The sequence below is a fragment of the Coffea arabica genome, chromosome 11c (assembly GCF_036785885.1).
Source record: "Coffea arabica cultivar ET-39 chromosome 11c, Coffea Arabica ET-39 HiFi, whole genome shotgun sequence".
NCBI lineage: Eukaryota > Viridiplantae > Streptophyta > Magnoliopsida > Gentianales > Rubiaceae > Coffea > Coffea arabica.
Genome location: NC_092330.1, coordinates 45,264,781 through 45,284,021, shown reverse-complemented (window position 1 = coordinate 45,284,021; position 19,241 = coordinate 45,264,781). Strand labels below are relative to the sequence as shown.

The 19,241-nt window shown below is 38.3% G+C and overlaps 2 protein-coding genes across 2 annotated transcripts; both read right to left on the bottom strand.

Moving 5' to 3' along the window:
• Positions 1-5,457: 5,457 nt before the first annotated feature.
• LOC113717110 (transcription factor TCP20) lies at positions 5,458-7,030 on the bottom strand. The gene is made up of 2 exons (XM_027241765.2): positions 5,726-7,030; positions 5,458-5,626 (listed from the first exon to the last, which is right to left on the bottom strand). The coding sequence occupies exon 1, from the start codon at positions 6,804-6,806 to the stop codon at positions 5,994-5,996; it is 813 nt and encodes a 270-aa protein (XP_027097566.1). The 5' UTR covers positions 6,807-7,030; the 3' UTR covers positions 5,458-5,626; positions 5,726-5,993.
• Positions 7,031-11,874: 4,844 nt separating this feature from the next.
• Positions 11,875-17,442, bottom strand: LOC113715472 (glucose-6-phosphate 1-dehydrogenase, chloroplastic-like). Its single transcript, XM_027239680.2, has 10 exons — positions 16,939-17,442; positions 16,308-16,540; positions 16,096-16,190; positions 15,814-15,928; positions 14,805-15,010; positions 14,530-14,679; positions 14,329-14,449; positions 14,013-14,242; positions 13,709-13,909; positions 11,875-12,350 (listed from the first exon to the last, which is right to left on the bottom strand). The coding sequence occupies exons 1-10, from the start codon at positions 17,123-17,125 to the stop codon at positions 12,101-12,103; spliced, it is 1,788 nt and encodes a 595-aa protein (XP_027095481.1). The 5' UTR covers positions 17,126-17,442; the 3' UTR covers positions 11,875-12,100.
• Between the last annotated feature and the right edge of the window lie 1,799 nt (positions 17,443-19,241).

Genomic DNA, 19,241 nt, shown 5'->3' with positions numbered 1-19,241 from the left:
AATTAATTAAATTAGACGTAGATTTGAATTCATTAGTGAGTAAATTTAAATTACTACTAATACAATAATTATAGAGCAAATCTTATACACACTGACAGTGTATACACTATCACCGTTGAATCTATGATATATGTTCAAGAGTTAAATTTTAATTTCAAAATTTGCATATTTGTCATTCATCCGATACGGTCAGTGTAGAAAAAAATAATCCATAATTATATTCTACCTTTTGCAAAAGCACATTTAACGTTCTTTTTCTATTCTTTAATTTTCATTTTTTAAATTTTTGTTAAATTTCATCCTACTTCCTCCCTCCCTTCCATCAAAGTTTTAATTAACTCATTGAGTGTTAATTGATTTCTTGCATTCACATCTAAATTATTTTGAGATTCTTATAAAGTGTGAAATTTGAAACTCACCAATATTGGTCCTTCTGTGTAATTTTTTTAGTTAAAAATATATTTATTAATATAATATGTTTTTATTTTTGCTGATTACAATGATATCGTATTTTGTTGCTCACAGAATATGGGAGAAAAAATAAATAAAATTTGTAGTGAATCATAAATGGTTAAAATAATCAAAATCATGTAAAACTATACCCATTTAACCCACACAAATCACCTTATTTTTAGAGTTTCATCCCAACCTATGACTACAAATCCCTTGACTTTATTCTCTCCAACCCTATACTCTTATATTTATACTCCTTTTACTATTTAGGATTCGTTGCCTCACTTTTTAAGTGTGTTTTTTTCAAACAAAAAAGGTTAGAATTATAGTTGTTAAGGAAAAATAATTGGGTTTAATTTTGGTGAAATACTACTTACTATTTTTTGTGATAACCACCCAAGATAATTGTTTAAAAAATACTTGTTTTAAAATTTTTTATAAAAACTCAAAAAATCTAAATGTCCTTTTTATTAATTTAAAATTCGTATAAAAAAATTTTATGTGCACTTTTTGATATACGTGTTATATGAAAAATTATCCAGATCAAGATTTACATATGTCAAAAATTATTTAGATAACATTTTGTTTGTCAGAATGTTTACTTCATTGGTCAAAATAATTGTTTAATAGGATGATTTTAATGCTAAAAAAATTGATTTAGTTGCAATAGGTAAAATGGTTAAAGAATGGTCATAATTAGATATATCATTTGGATGTGTTAACAAATCTACGTGGGGGAGGGTTGGGTTGGGTGGTACGGGGGAGGGAGTGTAAGCAAGAGGTCTCGGGTTCGAGTCCTCCCGCTTACACAAAAAAAAAAAAAAAAATTCTACGTATATACCCAAAAAGAAAGTGCTAAAAATGTTACTGTGTAAATGATAAAAAAAATGGGAATAATCCTTAAATTTGACAAATCAATCTTTATCAATCAAAGAGTAAAATGGGCCAAAGTGATAAAGTTGTAACTGGGTTAATGCTTTTAATATGGGACTAATCAAAATTTTCAAATTTATTTTCTTTAATTATGGAAGAAAAAAAGGGTTAAAGTTTGTAAACAAACAATAAAAGATTTATTAAACACTCATTTGAAGTGGAAAAGTTTTAAATTTTAAATTTGAATTCATATAAAATTAGTTGTAATAAAAATATAGATTGTATTATTTATTAATTCTAAAATGGCTGATCAATAAAATAATTTATTTGTTAATAAAAATGTACATTAAATATGAACATGCTAATAAATTAATAAACTAATTATTCTTTTTAAAAAATAAACCTATAATTTTTTTGAAGGAATAAACCTATAATTTAAGATAATGACAAAAAGAAGGTGATGTTATGTTTATGGAGGGAGATGGAGGGAGAAGGTTTCTGAACTGTCACCATCGCTCGGCACCAACAACGCGACGTAACCTCAACCTGGCATTACACCGTTTACACCACTATTGACGTGGCTTAGATTTTGTTTCCTCTCTGTCACGTTGATGATTTAATTCTCGTTGTCATATTGGCGGTGGAGAATGTCTAACGCTGGGCAGGGATTAGATGACCCAACCGGTCCCTCCTTATTTTTATGTACATGGTCCTAGTTAAATTTCATTCCATAATTGCACTTTTTTGTTTAGACTAAGGAGAATATCTTGCTAATTTGAATTAATAATGAGAAAAAAAATAAAAATTGTTATTAAAGATTAAAATATGAAAATATTTTCAAAGTATAAAATTGGTTGGGATATTGTCAATTTCTCTTTGAGAATGTGCATGTGGCTAAATGTTTCTTTTAGTAGCTAGGTTTTTTTTTTTTTTTTCGTGATATGGAAGTGTGTATATTTTTTTGTTAGCTATACTAAAAGAGAGAAACATAATGATTTGGAGTGCAAAATTAAGGGGATTTACTGCGATTAACCCTTAGGGGTATCAGAATCTTTTTGATACTTACATGCAATGTAAGTTGAATAACAAAACATTGGGGGTAAAGTACAAAACTAATTAAATCTTATAGGGAGTTTTTGTGACTAACCCGCAGTATGATTCAGCATAATTATATTGATTGATTGTACCCCGGCGCTCTTCATCCAGATTTGAATATCTACGTGGGGTCCAGAAATTACTCATAAACATCGCATGGTTGTCCACGCCCCCTACGCTACTGCTCCCTCTGTCCCACTTTGATAGTCCTGTTTTTTTCTTCACACAGTTTAAGAAAAAGTAATTAATTTTGTTGAAAAAGTAAATTTAGATTGTTATTTTCCTAAAATACCCTCACATTAAATAGAGTACAATTTTATGGGAATTTGAATTGATGGTAAAAAAAGAATCAACTCTCATTAAATGGGGTAGGTTTATAGTAACAACAACTTACATTAAATAAAGGTATTTTAGGAAAATTAAAATACAACTACATTCTTCAATTGGAAAGTGGACTACAATTTGGGACAGACGAAAAAGGAAAATAGGACTATCAAAGTGGGACGGAGGGAGTACATTCTCTGAGGCTTTGAAATCATACGGATTTTGGAGTTGGAGATCCCCCTCGTGAGTCGTGGCCTACGTGACTACTGTTTTCGGCTCATTTTACTTTGTAGAATCTGCAGAAGCCTCCAATTTTGGAGGGATATGAGATGGCGTGGAAAGAAGTTTGAAGAGTAATAAGTACCAAAATATAAGAAATAGCACTAGTATTAATTAAATCAAGTACTAATAGTAGTTTTCCATCGCATTTGCCCTCCTGCTGATCAGCTTCAACTCCGTCTCTAAAGGCACCTGAGAATATTTGGACCCATCTGAGAATGGGTGCTGTGCGTGAATATTCTTTTTCTAATTCCACTTATTTGATGATTGGATAACCTCCTGCTGAGCGAGTGTTTCTAATCTAATTGGATGCCTGTGTTTCTATCTCTTGACAGAAAAAAATACCCTGATGTCGGATAAAACTAGCTGCACTGATGTCGGATAAAACGATGGAGGAAACCAACAACTTTCGACCATATTTCGTTAAATGCTGGATTGGATTTCTTATCTTGGTTGAATATCTTTCCAAATTCGTATATAGAAAGCCGTCAAAGGTCTAGAACAGAAAAAGGTATCGTTTCAAAGTTAATACTACTGCATATTAAGAACAAGATTAAAATATATAATGAATAACAGAAAGTACAAAAAAAAAAAAAAAGAGAGGCCCTAAAGCCAAATTTTGGCCATGATAAAGGCATACAGCTAGAGTCGTGAAGTCCCCGGGCCCGAAATTGACCGGTACGACGACACCACTAAGAATTTGCAGTGCACTTATGACGAGAGATCCGCGAGCCTGAGACACGTCCCTTTTAATGATTTTTATGAGGTCGTCCGCACCACATGCAGCATGAGCCTGAGACTCGTTCTTCTAATCAACGAAGCTTGGGTTCTGCTTGTAGTACATCACTACTTTACTTGGGCTGCTCTGCACGGGTCGCTGCAGGCAATTTGTTTGGCAGACTAGTTCCATTCCGGTTTCAAGAGTCCAGTCTCGCCCTATTTAGCGTGTGTTTGGAGGTCTTTGCCTGCGGGAATGAAGTACTTCTTGCATCTAATAGTAATAGCTTGGTGACCCACCCCTTTTATCATCGCATAATGGCGATTTTTTATATCTACTACCGTTATCAGCTGTGTCGCGCGATGCACAAAAAAAAAAAAAACCCAGCCCAAAAGAAGAAAAACCAAATGATGACAGGGTAGACTACAATGCCAACATGTTCACAAATTGAGCATCAACTTTTTCATAAAGTATGCATGCTCCCTCCTGGATCCGTTGAGGTCTTTGCTTTTCTTCACCGACACAAAACGAGGTTGGACGAAAGTGCAGCCTCCAGGCTATACAGCAGCTAGCAGGTACAAAAACAAAATGACTCTTATCATGCCATTACTCGAGGGTTTTACGAGTCCACAAACTAGTGAAGGGCCAAGGAGTTTTCTACAAAGACATCCAACCAGTTGGAATTCCCACTTGCACAAAATCCTAAATAATCCGTGGGATGGGCCAATCCTTTGATCGTACAGTTGGAATTCCTGTAGCACCTATTACTTCCTTCCTGTTCCTCGTATTTACAGAAATATAGCTTAGTAAAAGGCAAGGCACTTTTGCAGAAGCCAAGCACAAATTTCTCAAAATTACTCCACAGCGTTGCAGCGTTCTCATTCATTCTCCTTCGACGATACGTTTTTCTATAACTGAACAGGGCATTCCTTAATTTGGGCCAAAAATTGAGTAGTTACCACATTGAAAAGGAAAGACTACTGGATGCAGGTTTAGGTAATATATATATATATATATATCAATTGCCTTTGACCTCAATTTAGGTAGAGGTAGCTTTTCCACTCGCAGGAATTTTCCAGGGCCTGGGGCGGCGTTTGCTGAGCTCAAAACAAACCTCTGCACCAGCTTTTTAGTCTTGTTTCCATAGCTGATTCTTCTTCTGAAGCAGCCTCTGCATTCTATATCATCAAATCTTAGGTAGATAACTAAAAGTTTGCTAGTACTAAACAACTAATTTTATTCCCTCTTAATGCGCATCAGGACACGTTAATAATTTGCTAAATTTTGTGGAGAGCCATCCCCCTAATACTCGTATCCAAGTTTATCGGTGATCAAACAGAAACGGTACTCCGTTTGCTAGGGGCACAGGACATCCTAACCAACATGTTACGGTCGATGTTTGGTACCAAACATAATTATACTTCACCCAAAAGCTACCAAAGAGTTATCACATTAGAAGGCAGAAGAAAATGAACTACGGATGTAATGAAATTTGCTGAATAATAGTAGGAAAGTTCGCATTTGGCTCTCCCTTCAGCTAATTTGACATGGTTTTACCATCACTGCAGGCAAAAGAAAAAGCTTTATATCTCTTGCAAATTACCAGTTCTTTGAATCCTTTGACAATTGAAAGAAACATTTTGCAACATAGCATTACCTAGTTCCTTTGCTGATCCTAACCAATGTATGAGTGTGATAAAGAAACTCTCAAAAGATTACAGGCAAAGAAGGCAAATTGCCGCTCATTTCATTTAGTTGCAACAACATCAAACCACTATATATGCCTGCGTAGTTAATTGTCTGTAAATTAAAACACACCTCAAACTGATATAACAAAAATCACAAGCAGCCTTTTATGGCATCTTCGGCTCTCTTTAGTCCAGCCTGCACAGGCAAAGATGAAATTTTGATCAACAACACAAGCTCACGGCAATGAATTTTCACATAAAGGGGAGCCCCAATCAGCCTAATGCAACAATTTACCTATATGAGGATACTGGGATGAGCTGTGCAGCAGAATAAAGAGCAGGCCCTTGCAGCCACGTTCAATCAGGCAGGGCGACGACATCCATTCCGGCGAGAATGGATTCCATGACGTCACAAACCTTCAAACAATCTCATTTTGCACTATAAAAAAAAAAAAAAAAGAGGGGGAAAACCATCAGAGATCACTCAGCTCTCCTTCTAATGCTACTCATAGTTAAACTGAATCTCAACAAAGCATCCCGATGTTCTTAGATAGCGGCTACTACTACTGTCTCGATCCTTGGGAGTCATCACCCCCAGCAGCAGGAGGAGGATGATGCTGTTGCTGATTATTTGCCGAACCGGAACCGGCTCCGTCTCCGCTTTGCCCTATCTGCTGGTAGAATTGTTGCAAGGCTTGGAAGTTCAGGGATCCCATATGACCGTCTTGAGAAAGTCCAAGCTCCAAACCTGGGAGTTGCTGACCAAAACCTGCCGAATTCGGAAACTCTAGGCCTTGAAACCCGAACTTAGGCCCGGAGTTCAAATTCTGGTTCACAGAATTTGAGCTCAGGAGGGTAGAATTATGCAGGAAACCAGACCCAAAACCAGCTGCAACGGAAGGCCAGGCAGCAGCAGGGACGTGAGGGGATCTACCGATATTTCCACCCAGCGCAGCCCAATTCATCCTAATCCCCATCCCTGGCCCAACTTCATCAAACTTGGGATGATGCAGACCGGTGGCAACAGAGTTCCCCTGTTCAGAAACAGACGACCCTGAAGCTGCAGTTGCAAGAGCTGAAGCTGGGATGGTCCCTGTACCGGTGGCGGCGATAATTGAGGGCTCGGCCTGCTGTAACAACCACTGGATAGTCTCGCCGTCAGTTTTATGGCCCAACTCTCGCGTCAATTGGAAAATTCTGGCAGCACAAAGAGCTGGCATCCGAATTCTCCTGCCTCTGCCGTCCACTTTTTTATGCCTGTCCTTGTTGGAACTTCTTTTGGGGACTAACTGCTTCTTGCCGCCATCGTCTTTGTTATCGGAGGAGGCCAAAATTCGGAAATCCTTGTTGATGTCTGTTGGCTTGTTTTCAGCCATGTCCGATGGTGGGAAACGACTTAAGAAGGTGGGCACCCCCCGCCCCGCCCCGCACCTCCCCTTTCCCCCTTCTCTCTCTTTCTTTGTGGCTCTGGCTACTACTTTTGGAGCTCCCTGGATTCCGCGAGAGTAGGGAGGGAAAAAAAAAAAATAATGATGATAATAAGAAATGGGGCCAATTGATTGATGAAGGGGACATGAAAAGTCCTAGGCTTTCATGACCTTTCACTGTAAGTGTCAATATCCTTTGCTTCTTGTTCAAATTTTGAACACCCCCACAGTTTTTACTTCTACCCCTGCTCTCCTGCTGCTGGTCTGCTACTGCACCGGAATGAGTAGTTACCGCTGCTATAATACTCTGCTATTAATCAGCAATAATTTGATAATATGTTTGGATAGAAAAAGGTAATAAAGAAAAGATGGTGCTTTACTTTGATCTCTGTCTGTGTTCCATAATCCCCCATTCCCACCTCCCATATCTGAGCTTGCGTTGGCACTACTACTGCACTATCCGCCAGCAGCAGCTGCTCATCATTTCGTGCACTTCCAAAAACCAACCAACCAACCAACCACACCCTTGTTCCTTTTATTAATCTTAACTACAAGCAAGTAGTAGTAAATCCTGAAGTTAATTAACCAGCGGGATACTTAACTTTCCTGGGCATGCAGTAAAATAACGGTTCAAGGGATGCTTAACTTTCCTGGGCATGCAGTAAAATATTTTACAAGTGCGTACTCCTACTAGCTGTACACAAGTTTAGCGGAATTGAATGAGACAATTCTACAGCACTTTTGCTTATCTTCAAGAATTCATCTACGACCCCCCTCGCGGGGTTTAAGAGCCAGCGCTGCTGCGGATTGAGATCGAGGTACCCTTTCTTTTCCTCCTCTTACACCTAATTGTCGTACAAAAAATTTGACAGTAAAATCTTTTGTAGAATTAACAATATTATTATATTGTTTTGTTTGATTGATGCTTAGTGGGAGTACGATATTTCCTGATGCTTACGTCGTGGACATTATCAACATTGGCCTTTACTCTTTATCTGATGTAACAACTCTTTTGGCTTCGTCTCTGCCTCTTTGCATTATCGTCATTTTCCTGCGTAGAAAGTAACTCTCGCGAAGGCATCTTCTTCCTCCACTAGCTAATAGTAGCGTGCAGAGTGTACAAATTGCAGTTCCAGCCCCTCATCTACACCACACATGCCGCGTCTCAGGCACATTATTAATTTGTCAAATTCCTAAGAAGTGAGAAGGCTTTTAACTTTTAAGCGGTTCCTACAAACGCGCAATCATTGCTCAACCAACCACTGCCTTATTTATCATTCTAAACTCTTCAGTGGCAGCGGACAACTAACCCTTGCATAATTAAAATGAACTGCTATTTTTTTCAAATGGCAAAGGGCTGTGGTTTTTTTTTTTTTCAAATTCTCTTGGAAACAGATCCCTAACGGCCAGCACACATATGTATAGTAGATGTTTAACGTCGGACGTCACCGATAATGTTTTACTGTCGCATATATCACATCACACAAAAAGAATTGATGATTTATTACATCACAAAAATGTGTTAGTAATTAGTAGTATTTAGTATTAGAATTAAGATTTACTCTTATATTTAGTAATATATATGTATATGTATATGCACATAAAATTATATTATAAGATTTTCAATAATTTGTAATTCAATAATGTATTTTTAATATCCATTCTCGAACCATTTTGCCAAACATTATATTTAGTTTTTCCGAATTCGGATGTGCTGAAATCCGATTCAGATTGGATCGGCCAATTTTTCCTCTTTTTTTTTTTTTTTTCCAAACCAACTGACTGTACGCATAAGGTGGCAAATCTTTACCCAGTGTGGCCTCTGGTTTAACTTTTAAACCCTTTCCTTTTCCCCTTCCTCTCTTTATCTCTCCTGAACTAAAAAAGGTGAGGAATTAGATGCATGTATTCTATTCTGTAACCACAATCTGCTTTGTTCGTCCGAACTAGTTTGATGGCTCCTACCTTGTACAAATACGCATCCATAAATTAAATTGGCAATTCACTTTTAATAAATTAGTACCTCGCACTTACACTTAATCAAGTGCATGTGAATGTCACAACTGTTTTTACTCCAGCTAGCATTCCTTTCCTCTCATACTGCAATTGTTTGGATATACAGAGTATTATTCCAAATAATTATTTGAAATATATCACTTTTGTGATATGATACATGTGAGATAAATATTTATAAAAAAAATGTATTTATGATGATGTAAGCGAAAAAATTTTTAAAAAAAAAAAATTTCTATCCAAACATACTAAGTACTATGTCGCCGTGTAGTATCTGGGAAAAAACAAGACCGCTGCTACAAAATTTTTTAATCAGGGCACAAATTACCGGAGATTCTTTTTTGTTCGTTGGTGGTCTTCAGTGAGGTATAAAAAGCGAAAAGACTTGACTTTAAATTTTATTATTTTTTTTTTTGGGGGGTTAATTCCCTCTTGTTCTGGTCTCAAGCTTGGTTAGTTACGATCGCATCACTAGCTTGAATTAGGGGAAACTGGAAGACGGTTGACGCAGCAGTCTTGCCTGTTAAATAGTAAGCAGCATCGGTACTTAAAATTAAGAGAGTCATGTTGTCTTGTCCGTACTGTAGCAACCTTGTGTTCCACGGAAATGGCAAGGCAGCCTCACCAACAATCCAGGGTGGTGGGTGCACTGCCCTTGCGGTAATCATAGGACCAATTACTACGGGCCACCATCCCCAATGCTACGGGTAATCATAAGTTCGTACTTTGGCAGTATTGCCACGGCCGGTGGATGGCATGTGGGATTCTATGCCTTAGAAAAGTGATACCTACTATACCACTTTTGATATTTGACCGCCCTTGTGTCATGGCCTAAATTTATGCCAGTTTATGGAGTACTAGTAGTACTGTATCAACTGACAGAGCCATTTTTTTTCAAAAAGATTTTTTGTAGTTTTTATCTTCCTGTCCGTGCTACATAGCAGTAATTAGTTGACTGCATGAAGCTTGCCATTAAAGGTTTAATTAGTGATTTAGCATGAATGTATCGGTACAATTAATTTTTCGTGGATGGCCGCTCCAATTGTCATTGACATGGCCTAAGTACCCTCTCCCCAAAAAACAAAACAAAAAACAAAAAAAAAATTGTCAGAGAAATGAAATAAATTAGAAAAAAGGGGATGAGTTTTGCGTTTTTAGACATGTGCGTGACCAAAGGAAAGGGTTTATGTTTCTTTGACCTTACTACTCGACATAATAAGCCTTGGCCGCAAAGTCATTTCAGATTATCCTCAACTGAACCAAACAAGAGGATGAAAAAGACACCACCAATCGAATACGGTGGGGGTAATGAATCACGGTTCTTGTTATTTATTCATATCACTGCCGCTAGCTAAAAATGCTAAATACCGATGGTGGGTGTACTGTACTGTACTGTACATACAAAATTACTGGTACAGTGATGTGATGTAATTATTGTGCATTTGAAAACAGTTAGCACTGGTGCAAGGTTTTGTTCAGAAGCACAATGGAAAGTCAAGACCCACCGGTCCTCCGCTATTCACGTTGGCCTGCGGGTAATGCCTTCCGAAATTTGAAATTGCCACCGCCTAATGTCACATTTCTAACTTGTAATAGTCCCACAGTCCTTGATGATGGATAGAGGACCGGAGAATATACTTTTATTACTAGTATTAAGTTGGCCAGATAGAGTGAAATCGATACTAATAATTGGTTGGGGGGGCGTGTCGTGCATGATCATGATCATGATCATGATGATGGCTGATGGCTGATGGCTGATGGCTGATGGATGATGGGTTGTGTGTGTGTGTGTGTGTGTGTGAGTTTGTCAGGCATCGTGCAGACATATGGGGACGCTTTTAAAAGCCAGTTGTTGACGCATCACCCGTCTTCGCTCCCCCGTTCATACATTTTTATACCACACACACCACAATCCACAACCAAGCTAGAACTATAAACCTTCCTCCCCCTTTTCCTCTTTATTAGTAGGTAATAACACGCCACGCCAAAAAAATGTGTAAAAGCGGAGCAACCCCCCGCCCCTATCTCCCTTTATTTATGTTAATCATTTGTTAGACCCGTCAATACAAGCTTATCTTCTTTCTCAAGCTGAGTCGCCCGGCAGCCACCCAGGAAACAAAAATCCCAAGAACAATTCAACCCTCTTGTGGAGGCCATGACTGGTGGTGATACTTACTGCTCCTGTGACTTGGGAGTTAAAGTCGCATTATTTGGAAATGGCATCTTTACTAACATGATAATCTCCATGCTTCGAGAAGCACGCCAATTAGATTAACACTCAGGGAGTCACCAAAGAACGGCCTAAAGGACAATCTAAGGGAGACCCACAAAGCAACTATGCTCAGCCAATTAGTAACTGAACGGGATACTTGTGAACCTTAAACCCAAAGTAACTACCCCACGATCTTTCGATGTGGGACGGGGGAAACAAATCTAACTCAAATCATTGGAAACAACCAACCCCTACTCCTACACCACGGGACGGAGCACAGATCCGATCCAACCCTCCAGACCAGACATACCCGGACTGAAGTTAGAAAAGCCACATAAAATAGCAATTGATGATCGGTGGGAGAGACAAAATTCGAAACTCGACCTCTCACTTCATAAAGATCTTAAGCGCCTATATGATGACCAACCATTCAACCGATTTTTCACTTTTACTTTTCCTCTTTTCTTGCAACGCTTCGTAAGATTTCTTAGATTGAGAGATGGTATTGATTCTCTTTCATTTCTGGTTCTGCGACAACCAACATTTTTGAAATCAGACCAAAGCCATTCATTGTTGCACTCCCCACTTGAATTTCGCACTCTGGTACAGGCCCATGTTGTTCGGGCAAAAGCCCCCTTTCGTTTACGAAGCCTGAACCGTCCATAGGCCCAGATGCATCTGAACCCAACTTCGAACGAGTTGAGAGATATTAACTAGTCAACCAGGGTTCAAGCCCGCGTCTTTTCTTCATCTAAGACTTAAAAGAGTCTCCCTTGAACTTTAAACCAAAAAAAAAAAAAAAAAAAAAATTTTTATAGTAGATGAATTGATAGGCATACAATTCAATTAAAAAAAAAAAAAAACTGATAAAAAACAAGTTTTCGACTGACTGCTACGGAGAGGAGAAGAATCAGCTCCAAGCCATTGTTGGTGGAATTCCTTTGCCAGCAACTAGCTCCTCTCCCACCACTGCAAATGTAGCTTCTTGAGTCCAAATATATATATATACGCTCTCCTTTTATTGCTCAAGACCAAGATCGCCCCAACGTACATTGTATCTGGCTGCAAGGTAATGAGCTCCAACAGGACCTCGACTTCCATAGGGATAGTATTCCGGAGTGATTTTCCTCTCCTCAATTTCTTTTAATACAGGAGTAAATAGAGACCAAGCAGCGTCTAGTTCATCACTTCGGATGAAAAGCCGCCTTTCACCTTCTATAGCATCCAGAAGAAGTCTCTCGTATGCATCAGGAATCTCCTTCGAGTACCTACAGAAGCCCCAGAAAGAACAAATTTTCAGCTGAAAAATGGTATGATCAATCACTAATTATTCACATTCTTCACAACCCGGGTATACTAGTTACACTAGATGAGTAAAGCTTTTGCGATAGCCAAGCTACAAATTGTTGGTCGCTTCATTATCTGACATCTCATTCATTACCCCCTTTGTCCTTGCAACGCTGAACTCACAACCAAACTAGTTCTTTTTCTAGTTAAACTTTTAACTAGTCTATCGCGATGCATGTAATAAAATCTCACCAGCAGGTGAAGGATAGGTAAATAAAGTCATCAAACCTGTTGCATTTAATCAAAGAAATCTTACCTGCAGAAATTTTTACAAATCATCATAGAGACCGGTGTTTTATAAGTCAAATTATTGTATCCGTACGTACCCATCCACGTGATGTTAATGCCAGAAAACATATAAAATTTGAAAGCCCAACTATAACCAGGATGAGAAAGCAAAGCAAGGCAGTGCTTTGAAATGCAAGGCCCAACAGACTGAGGTAGAACCGAATCTGACATATTCTGAAGTAGGAACACAACCATCCCATAAACAACTAGTATCAAATAAAAGTCTACAACATGCTTCTCCAGAGGAATCAACCTTAAATCTGGATACAGTTGGTAAATGGTAGGAACTAGATGTTGCATAGCATTAATCCTTGACAATACTGGGAATCTAAGCAATAGTAAAATTGATGTTAAAAAGGGATGGAAAAAAATTAAGGGAAAAAAAATGAAATAACTCAAGTCGTAACTTTCTTTTGTTAGAGTGTAATTAATGTCCCTACGGGTATCTGAGATCACATATAAACAGACAGAATTCAACCTCTGTTCCATGCTACCAGTATCCCACATTTCAAAGTCACACGAGAACCATGAAACAATTCAATAAAGCACAAGTTCTGACAAGAATAAATTGATTTGCTTTGGTTCAATGATCTTCTCGAACTAAAAAAATGCCCATGTAGGTCTTCATTTTCTTCTCTCATCAACGTCAGTAAAGTGTCTGTAGGACTCCATATCATAACAACACAAAGTTTACCAATAATTGTATAACATAGATGTCCACTATATTCATCCGATTCATGCTAATTCCTACTAGTTATTGATGTTTCCTTTTTATTTGGGTGGTAAACAACAATCAGCTTCCATGCAGATATTTTGCAACAAAATTTTTCAGAAAAAAGTTCAAATTTGACCCAAAATGTGAAAGCGTCTTTTATTTTTTTCAACATGGGAGATACTGATGCGAGTTGCGACAAGCACATGGCAAAGTAGTCCTCATCTTTGGTCAGTATAAAAATAAGTGCACCTTAAACAAAATATTAATCAACAGTACCTTGCAGCATATAGAAGATTAAGATGACTGCGGTCCAGCCTCATTCCCAAACCAGGGACCTTGTTATTAATCTTCAGATAGATAGCTTCATCTGGCTGAACACGAATAACAAGCTCATTTGTGGCCTGGTCAAGATCTGTCCCAAAGGTTCGATTGTACAAGTTACCCGGCACATGCCTAAACTGCACTCTTATCTCAGCCCTGACAAGCAACCAAAAAAAGGGGGGGCGGGAGTGGGAGCCAAAGATGCATTTTAGAGAACAGAACCAATATTGTCTTAGTGTGAGCTGTAGATAAAACCAACCTTCGATTATGAAGAGCTTTCCCAGCTTTCATTAGAAAAGGCACCCCATCCCATCTTGAGTTATCTATGAAAAGAGCAGCTGCGGCAAATGTTGGGGTTCTGCTGTCTTTGGATACAGTCTTGTCATCAGTATATGCTGGGTATGTAACAACTCCTTTTGTGTGACTCTTGTACTGTCCTATGACCACATCATCAAGCTTTAAAGGCCTCATGGAACGCAAGACTTTGACCTGGCATTGCATAAGAAATTAGAACAAACAGGTAGGAAAAAATAGGTAACCAGAAAGATAATAGGATAGCCTGGGTAAAGTACTACCTTCTCATTTCTAATATCTTCTGCATCCAAACTGACAGGTGTTTCCATTGCAAAGAGGGCCAGTATTTGAAGCAAATGATTTTGCATTATATCTCTGATAATTCCATAACTGTCAAAGTAACTGGTGCCACAACACATCAAGAAAACTTAGTCTTTAACTTAATGTGGGGTGATTAGATCAACTATTGGGAAGAGAGTTACCCTCCACGTCCTTCAGTCCCAAAATCTTCAGAGAAGATCAACTGTACATTCCTTATATACTGTCTTGACCACAAGGGTTCAAAGATGAGGTTGGAAAAGCGGAGGATGGAAAGATTCTCTACAAGCTCTTTTCCTAGATAGTGATCTATCCTGTTGAAGGGGAATTACCAAAAAGTAAGGCATTTGAACCAAATCAAGTTCAGATAAGCAACTCAAAAACTGTCATTGGCAGTTCATTTAAAGATGACAACCAAATCCAGTACAAAGAGAAGCACCTAAAAATCTGGTCCTCCTCTAAATACTGCTTAAGAGCTTTTGTCAAAGCAGCAGAAGATTCAGAATCACGACCAAAGGGTTTCTCAACAATGACCCTAGTCCAGCCATTTGCAGCAGATGCAGAGAGGCTCGCACATTTTACAGCATCTATAAAAATATTTGGTGGAATTGATAAGTAGAAAAGTCGATTAGAAACTCTGCCAGCCTACAAAAAAATAGTTATCATAAAAAATGTGAGGAAGATAGAGGGATATGCTATGATACTGCACAAGCAATTCTGAAACATTCCAGCTTCAAAAACAACGCGAATCACAAGGCTGGAATTTGGTGAGATCCTAATAGAAAAATCAAGTGACCAAAAACAATTTTGAAAGCACAATGGAACAGTTGGAATATCACTCTTTAAATGAAACACATATTTCACTTTGACCTAGCCGAACTTTATTGACAGCCCAAAATCAGAAGCAATAAATCTCATCTCTAATCTCCATAACAAGTTAAAAAAAGGGACGCTCATTACTTGGCTAATTATAGTTATCAGTTAAATAACTTAAGTGGCAACTGTAGTCATAAAATTAGGATTCCCAATTTTAATAAGAATGCAACAGAGAACTCCAAAGTATTCTACTTGTCAAATTTTCTTACCAATATGTGCACCAAGAACGAACCTTCCATCAAACTTTTACTCTTAGGGTGCCATCACAGGCGATTGACAAGCGCACACAACAATTCACCGTATAAACAAGCAAAAGTGGAGATGCTGTAATTCTAAGGTTGTCTCATATTCAAATCAAATGAACCTCGTAATTGTAAAATTGTACGCATGACTTCATCAAGTTAACAAAAACACACTCCACGTCACATGATAAAACCAGAAATGGCTCTGACTTCAATATGTCACAATACCTAGAAAGTTTGGTCCTGCCTTAGAATAGCTTTTTAGTACAAACATGAGGCAAGCAAAAATTAACAGATGCTAAACAGCTGAAGTCTGCAAACGTTAATTACCTCCTGTTCCTTGAGTTTCTTATCAAGTTCTCCAAAATGTTCCTGGGAGTCATACTGACCACAGTGGTAAAAACACCTGTTTAGGAACTCTTCCATCTTTTCACCACAGTTTTCTCTACAAAGGAGAAAGTTATGCAAGAAAGTTTTAGTCAGCTGCATAAGCACAAGTTCAAAACTACCGCAAATGGCACCTGGAAACAACATGCTTTGTGGCAGGAGTAACAATAGCATCGACAGGTAACATTAAGCACATAAAACCAAGGAGAACAAAGCAAAGACCACCTCTTATCTATCCTGCAAGTAAGAGTTTTGCTAACCATGGTTCTAAGTTCAGCATCCGTCATCTTACTCCGAGCATAACCAAAAACAGTGAAATGCTGCAATGAAAAGAAATAAATATTTACTTGTTCAGCCGAACAAAAGCATGTGGAAATTGGGCCAACACGATTTGTGCAAGTCAAACTAAGTGGAAACAGGATAAATAAGATGAAGACCTCAGGGAGGCAACCCTCATAGTAAAGTGCAAAAAGTGCAGGAAATATCTTCTTCTTGGCAAGGTCTCCTGAGGCACCAACTACAGTGATGCTGACGGAAGATTTATCTCTATTGATATCAAAAGCAGCTGCCTCTTTGCGGTCCTCCGGGGAGGCTATATTTAACAACCCATCCGTCAACTTCTTTAGAGGAGTTTCATTTTCAATGGGGCTAATAGTTGCTGCTGCGGCACCTGTATTAGATCACCATTCACAAAAGAAATCAGAACAAAGGAAACAAAAATCCAGAAAAGCAATTTCATACCTGAACATCTACAACAAATGACAAAAAGTTCCAATATTTTGCTAATATATCAGCCAATGTTATAGTAGCTAGCATATCATCCGAACCAAAAACAAGACACCCACCCATGACCCACCCACCCCCCCCCCCCAAACAAAATCAAAAGAAAAAGGGGAAAAGAAAAAAGACTTCTTTTGCTTTTGTGGATCAATTCATTGATGAACGAACAATTGAATAAACGTATTAGCAAAGATGTCGGCTCAAATAACACAAAATACGTAGGCAAGAGCGAAAACAAACCCGAATAGACGGATGTACAAATTTAGAAAAGGGGAAAAGGGAGCTGACCATCCTGCATGCAGACCACAATGGAATTCGGTTTTGTCTTTGATCGTAAAGAAAATCTTCCTGGACCAAAGCTCTGGGGACGAATGGAAGAAAGAGTCACCACTTGCTGATGATGAAAAACAATTGACGATGAATTGGAATAATAAGGGGATGATGAACAATGGGGTGATGAAGACAGCGTCGCCATCTTTCCAACTCTATATCACCACAGAAATATTTCGAAGGAAGAGGAAGGTATCTTTCTAACTATGAATAAATGGAATAAATCTAGCAAAGTATTAAGAAAGTGGAACAAATGATAAAAAAAAAAAAAAAAAAAAAAGATGGGGTTTACAGAGTTGAAGAAGTGAGAAATGCCCCTACTAAAATTAGGATTATAGAATAACAGAGAAGGAAAGTACGGAAGGGGAGATGGGTTAGTAGAACTTCGGAAATGTCGAGGGCTTAGTCTCTTGATATCTCCGAAAGGCTGCTTTGCCCTGTTTCAGTTCTCAGTCAGCACCTCGTTTTTGCTTGCTTTGACTCTCCCTGTTGTATATTTCTAATTTTCTTGTGTGCGTGAGTATTTTTCCCTTTGGGCGATGTTTGTTGGGGCCCCGGGAAGAAGCGGGCATTGGATGGTGGCCCTGAAACGAGTTTTGAGTATGATTTTAATTTTTTGATGATGAATTAGTTTGAAGCAATGCATGCATCAAGTTGGTTGGTGGGATTTTCCCTGCCTGGGATGGGATTTGTTTTATTTGGACATGAGAAAAAGGGCAGATGCGGTTAATAGGCCTATTTTTGACCGACGATGTTATGTTGGCTGTTGGGGGGAGGAAGTCAAGGATGGAGGCCACATCATTGCAATTGCTGCAAAACTAAAACAGCACAACTTAGTAGTATTTTGCCTCGTGACGCACTCAGATGTACGACTTAAAATTATACTAATATTTTATTTTGAGAGAAGAGAAGAAAACAACGGAAACGACGCATATAAAATTTTTATATGCTTACTTGTCGTCTCGATAATAATAATAATAATAATAATAATAAATATATGCTCAGTAGATGGAGCTTTGGAATTTGGATGCCGGCCAAATTTTTTTTAAAAAAAAAGAACCAACCAAACCTTTTTATTCTATTCTAGCACTTTTTTTTTTCAACCCGAAACGTGCTCCGATCAGAACCCTTAAAACCTGAGTTGGCACATCAAATCGGAGGGAAGTCGATAACCTCATATAGTTTTCTCGGAAGAGTCAGGATATGCGGCGCAGCGGACACGAATCGAACCCTGATCAGTGGGGAAACTAGTAACACAAGGCCGACCTCTCAACCGTTGCGCCATATGCCCTGGGGGCTATTTTAGCACTTTATAAAAGGTAGGAAGAGCTCAATTGGACCATATAAGGACTAGGGAAGAAAGATTGGTCTAAATGAATGAAAGAAGTGCATTTCTACGCCTTCTATAAAATTTTCATTTTTTTAAAAAGATTGCAAGTTTAAAAGATTTTTTATTTTTATATAACGGCACATCTAGTCTAACCTAACTTACTCCTACTCCTAAGGGGGGAGGAGAACCTACTCTATGGGAACTTACTCAATGGAGTGATCCAATTAAGTCGGAGAGCCTGACGGGAACTGAATGACCATTATACCATACGGGTGCACCACTTATCCGTATGGATTTAGAACAATTCTCATATACAGACACACTGATAGGAAGTAATGTTTGAACCCTTGGCCTCCCACTCTACAGTTAATGTGGTGGCCAACTCCTTTAGTTAAAAGGATTCGAAACTGGTTTTCTTAAATATAAACTAGGGAGGAATGTCCGTGCATCGCGCGGGTGTTTGGTGCCTGTGGACAAAGAAGTTTTTTTATTGAACAAACAATAGTACATTGTGAGAATAAATAAAATTTAGTATGAAAAGATAAACAATATAATCAATCAATTCATACAGCGTTACAATAAAACTGGATCAAATTGAAGGTCGTTGATAATGCAGAAAGGCAGAACAACACAGAAAGCTAACCTTATTCTAGAATCCCCACCGAGAGTTCTTTCTGGCTGTTGTTCCAAACCTATAAGATTATAACCAACCCAAACCAATTAGGGTTAGACAACACAAAAAATGCTATCTTGCAACTAGGCAACGCGATAAGAGTAGCTAATTGTATGTACTAAAAACATACCGACAAAATTAAGGGAGAAATTGAAAATTTGGGGAGGTGAAATCTAACCTCACGCTGAACCACTAAGAGTAATTGGGACTGAAGAGCATTCTGAACTGATTAGTTTGAAACCAGATAGAATTATCCCA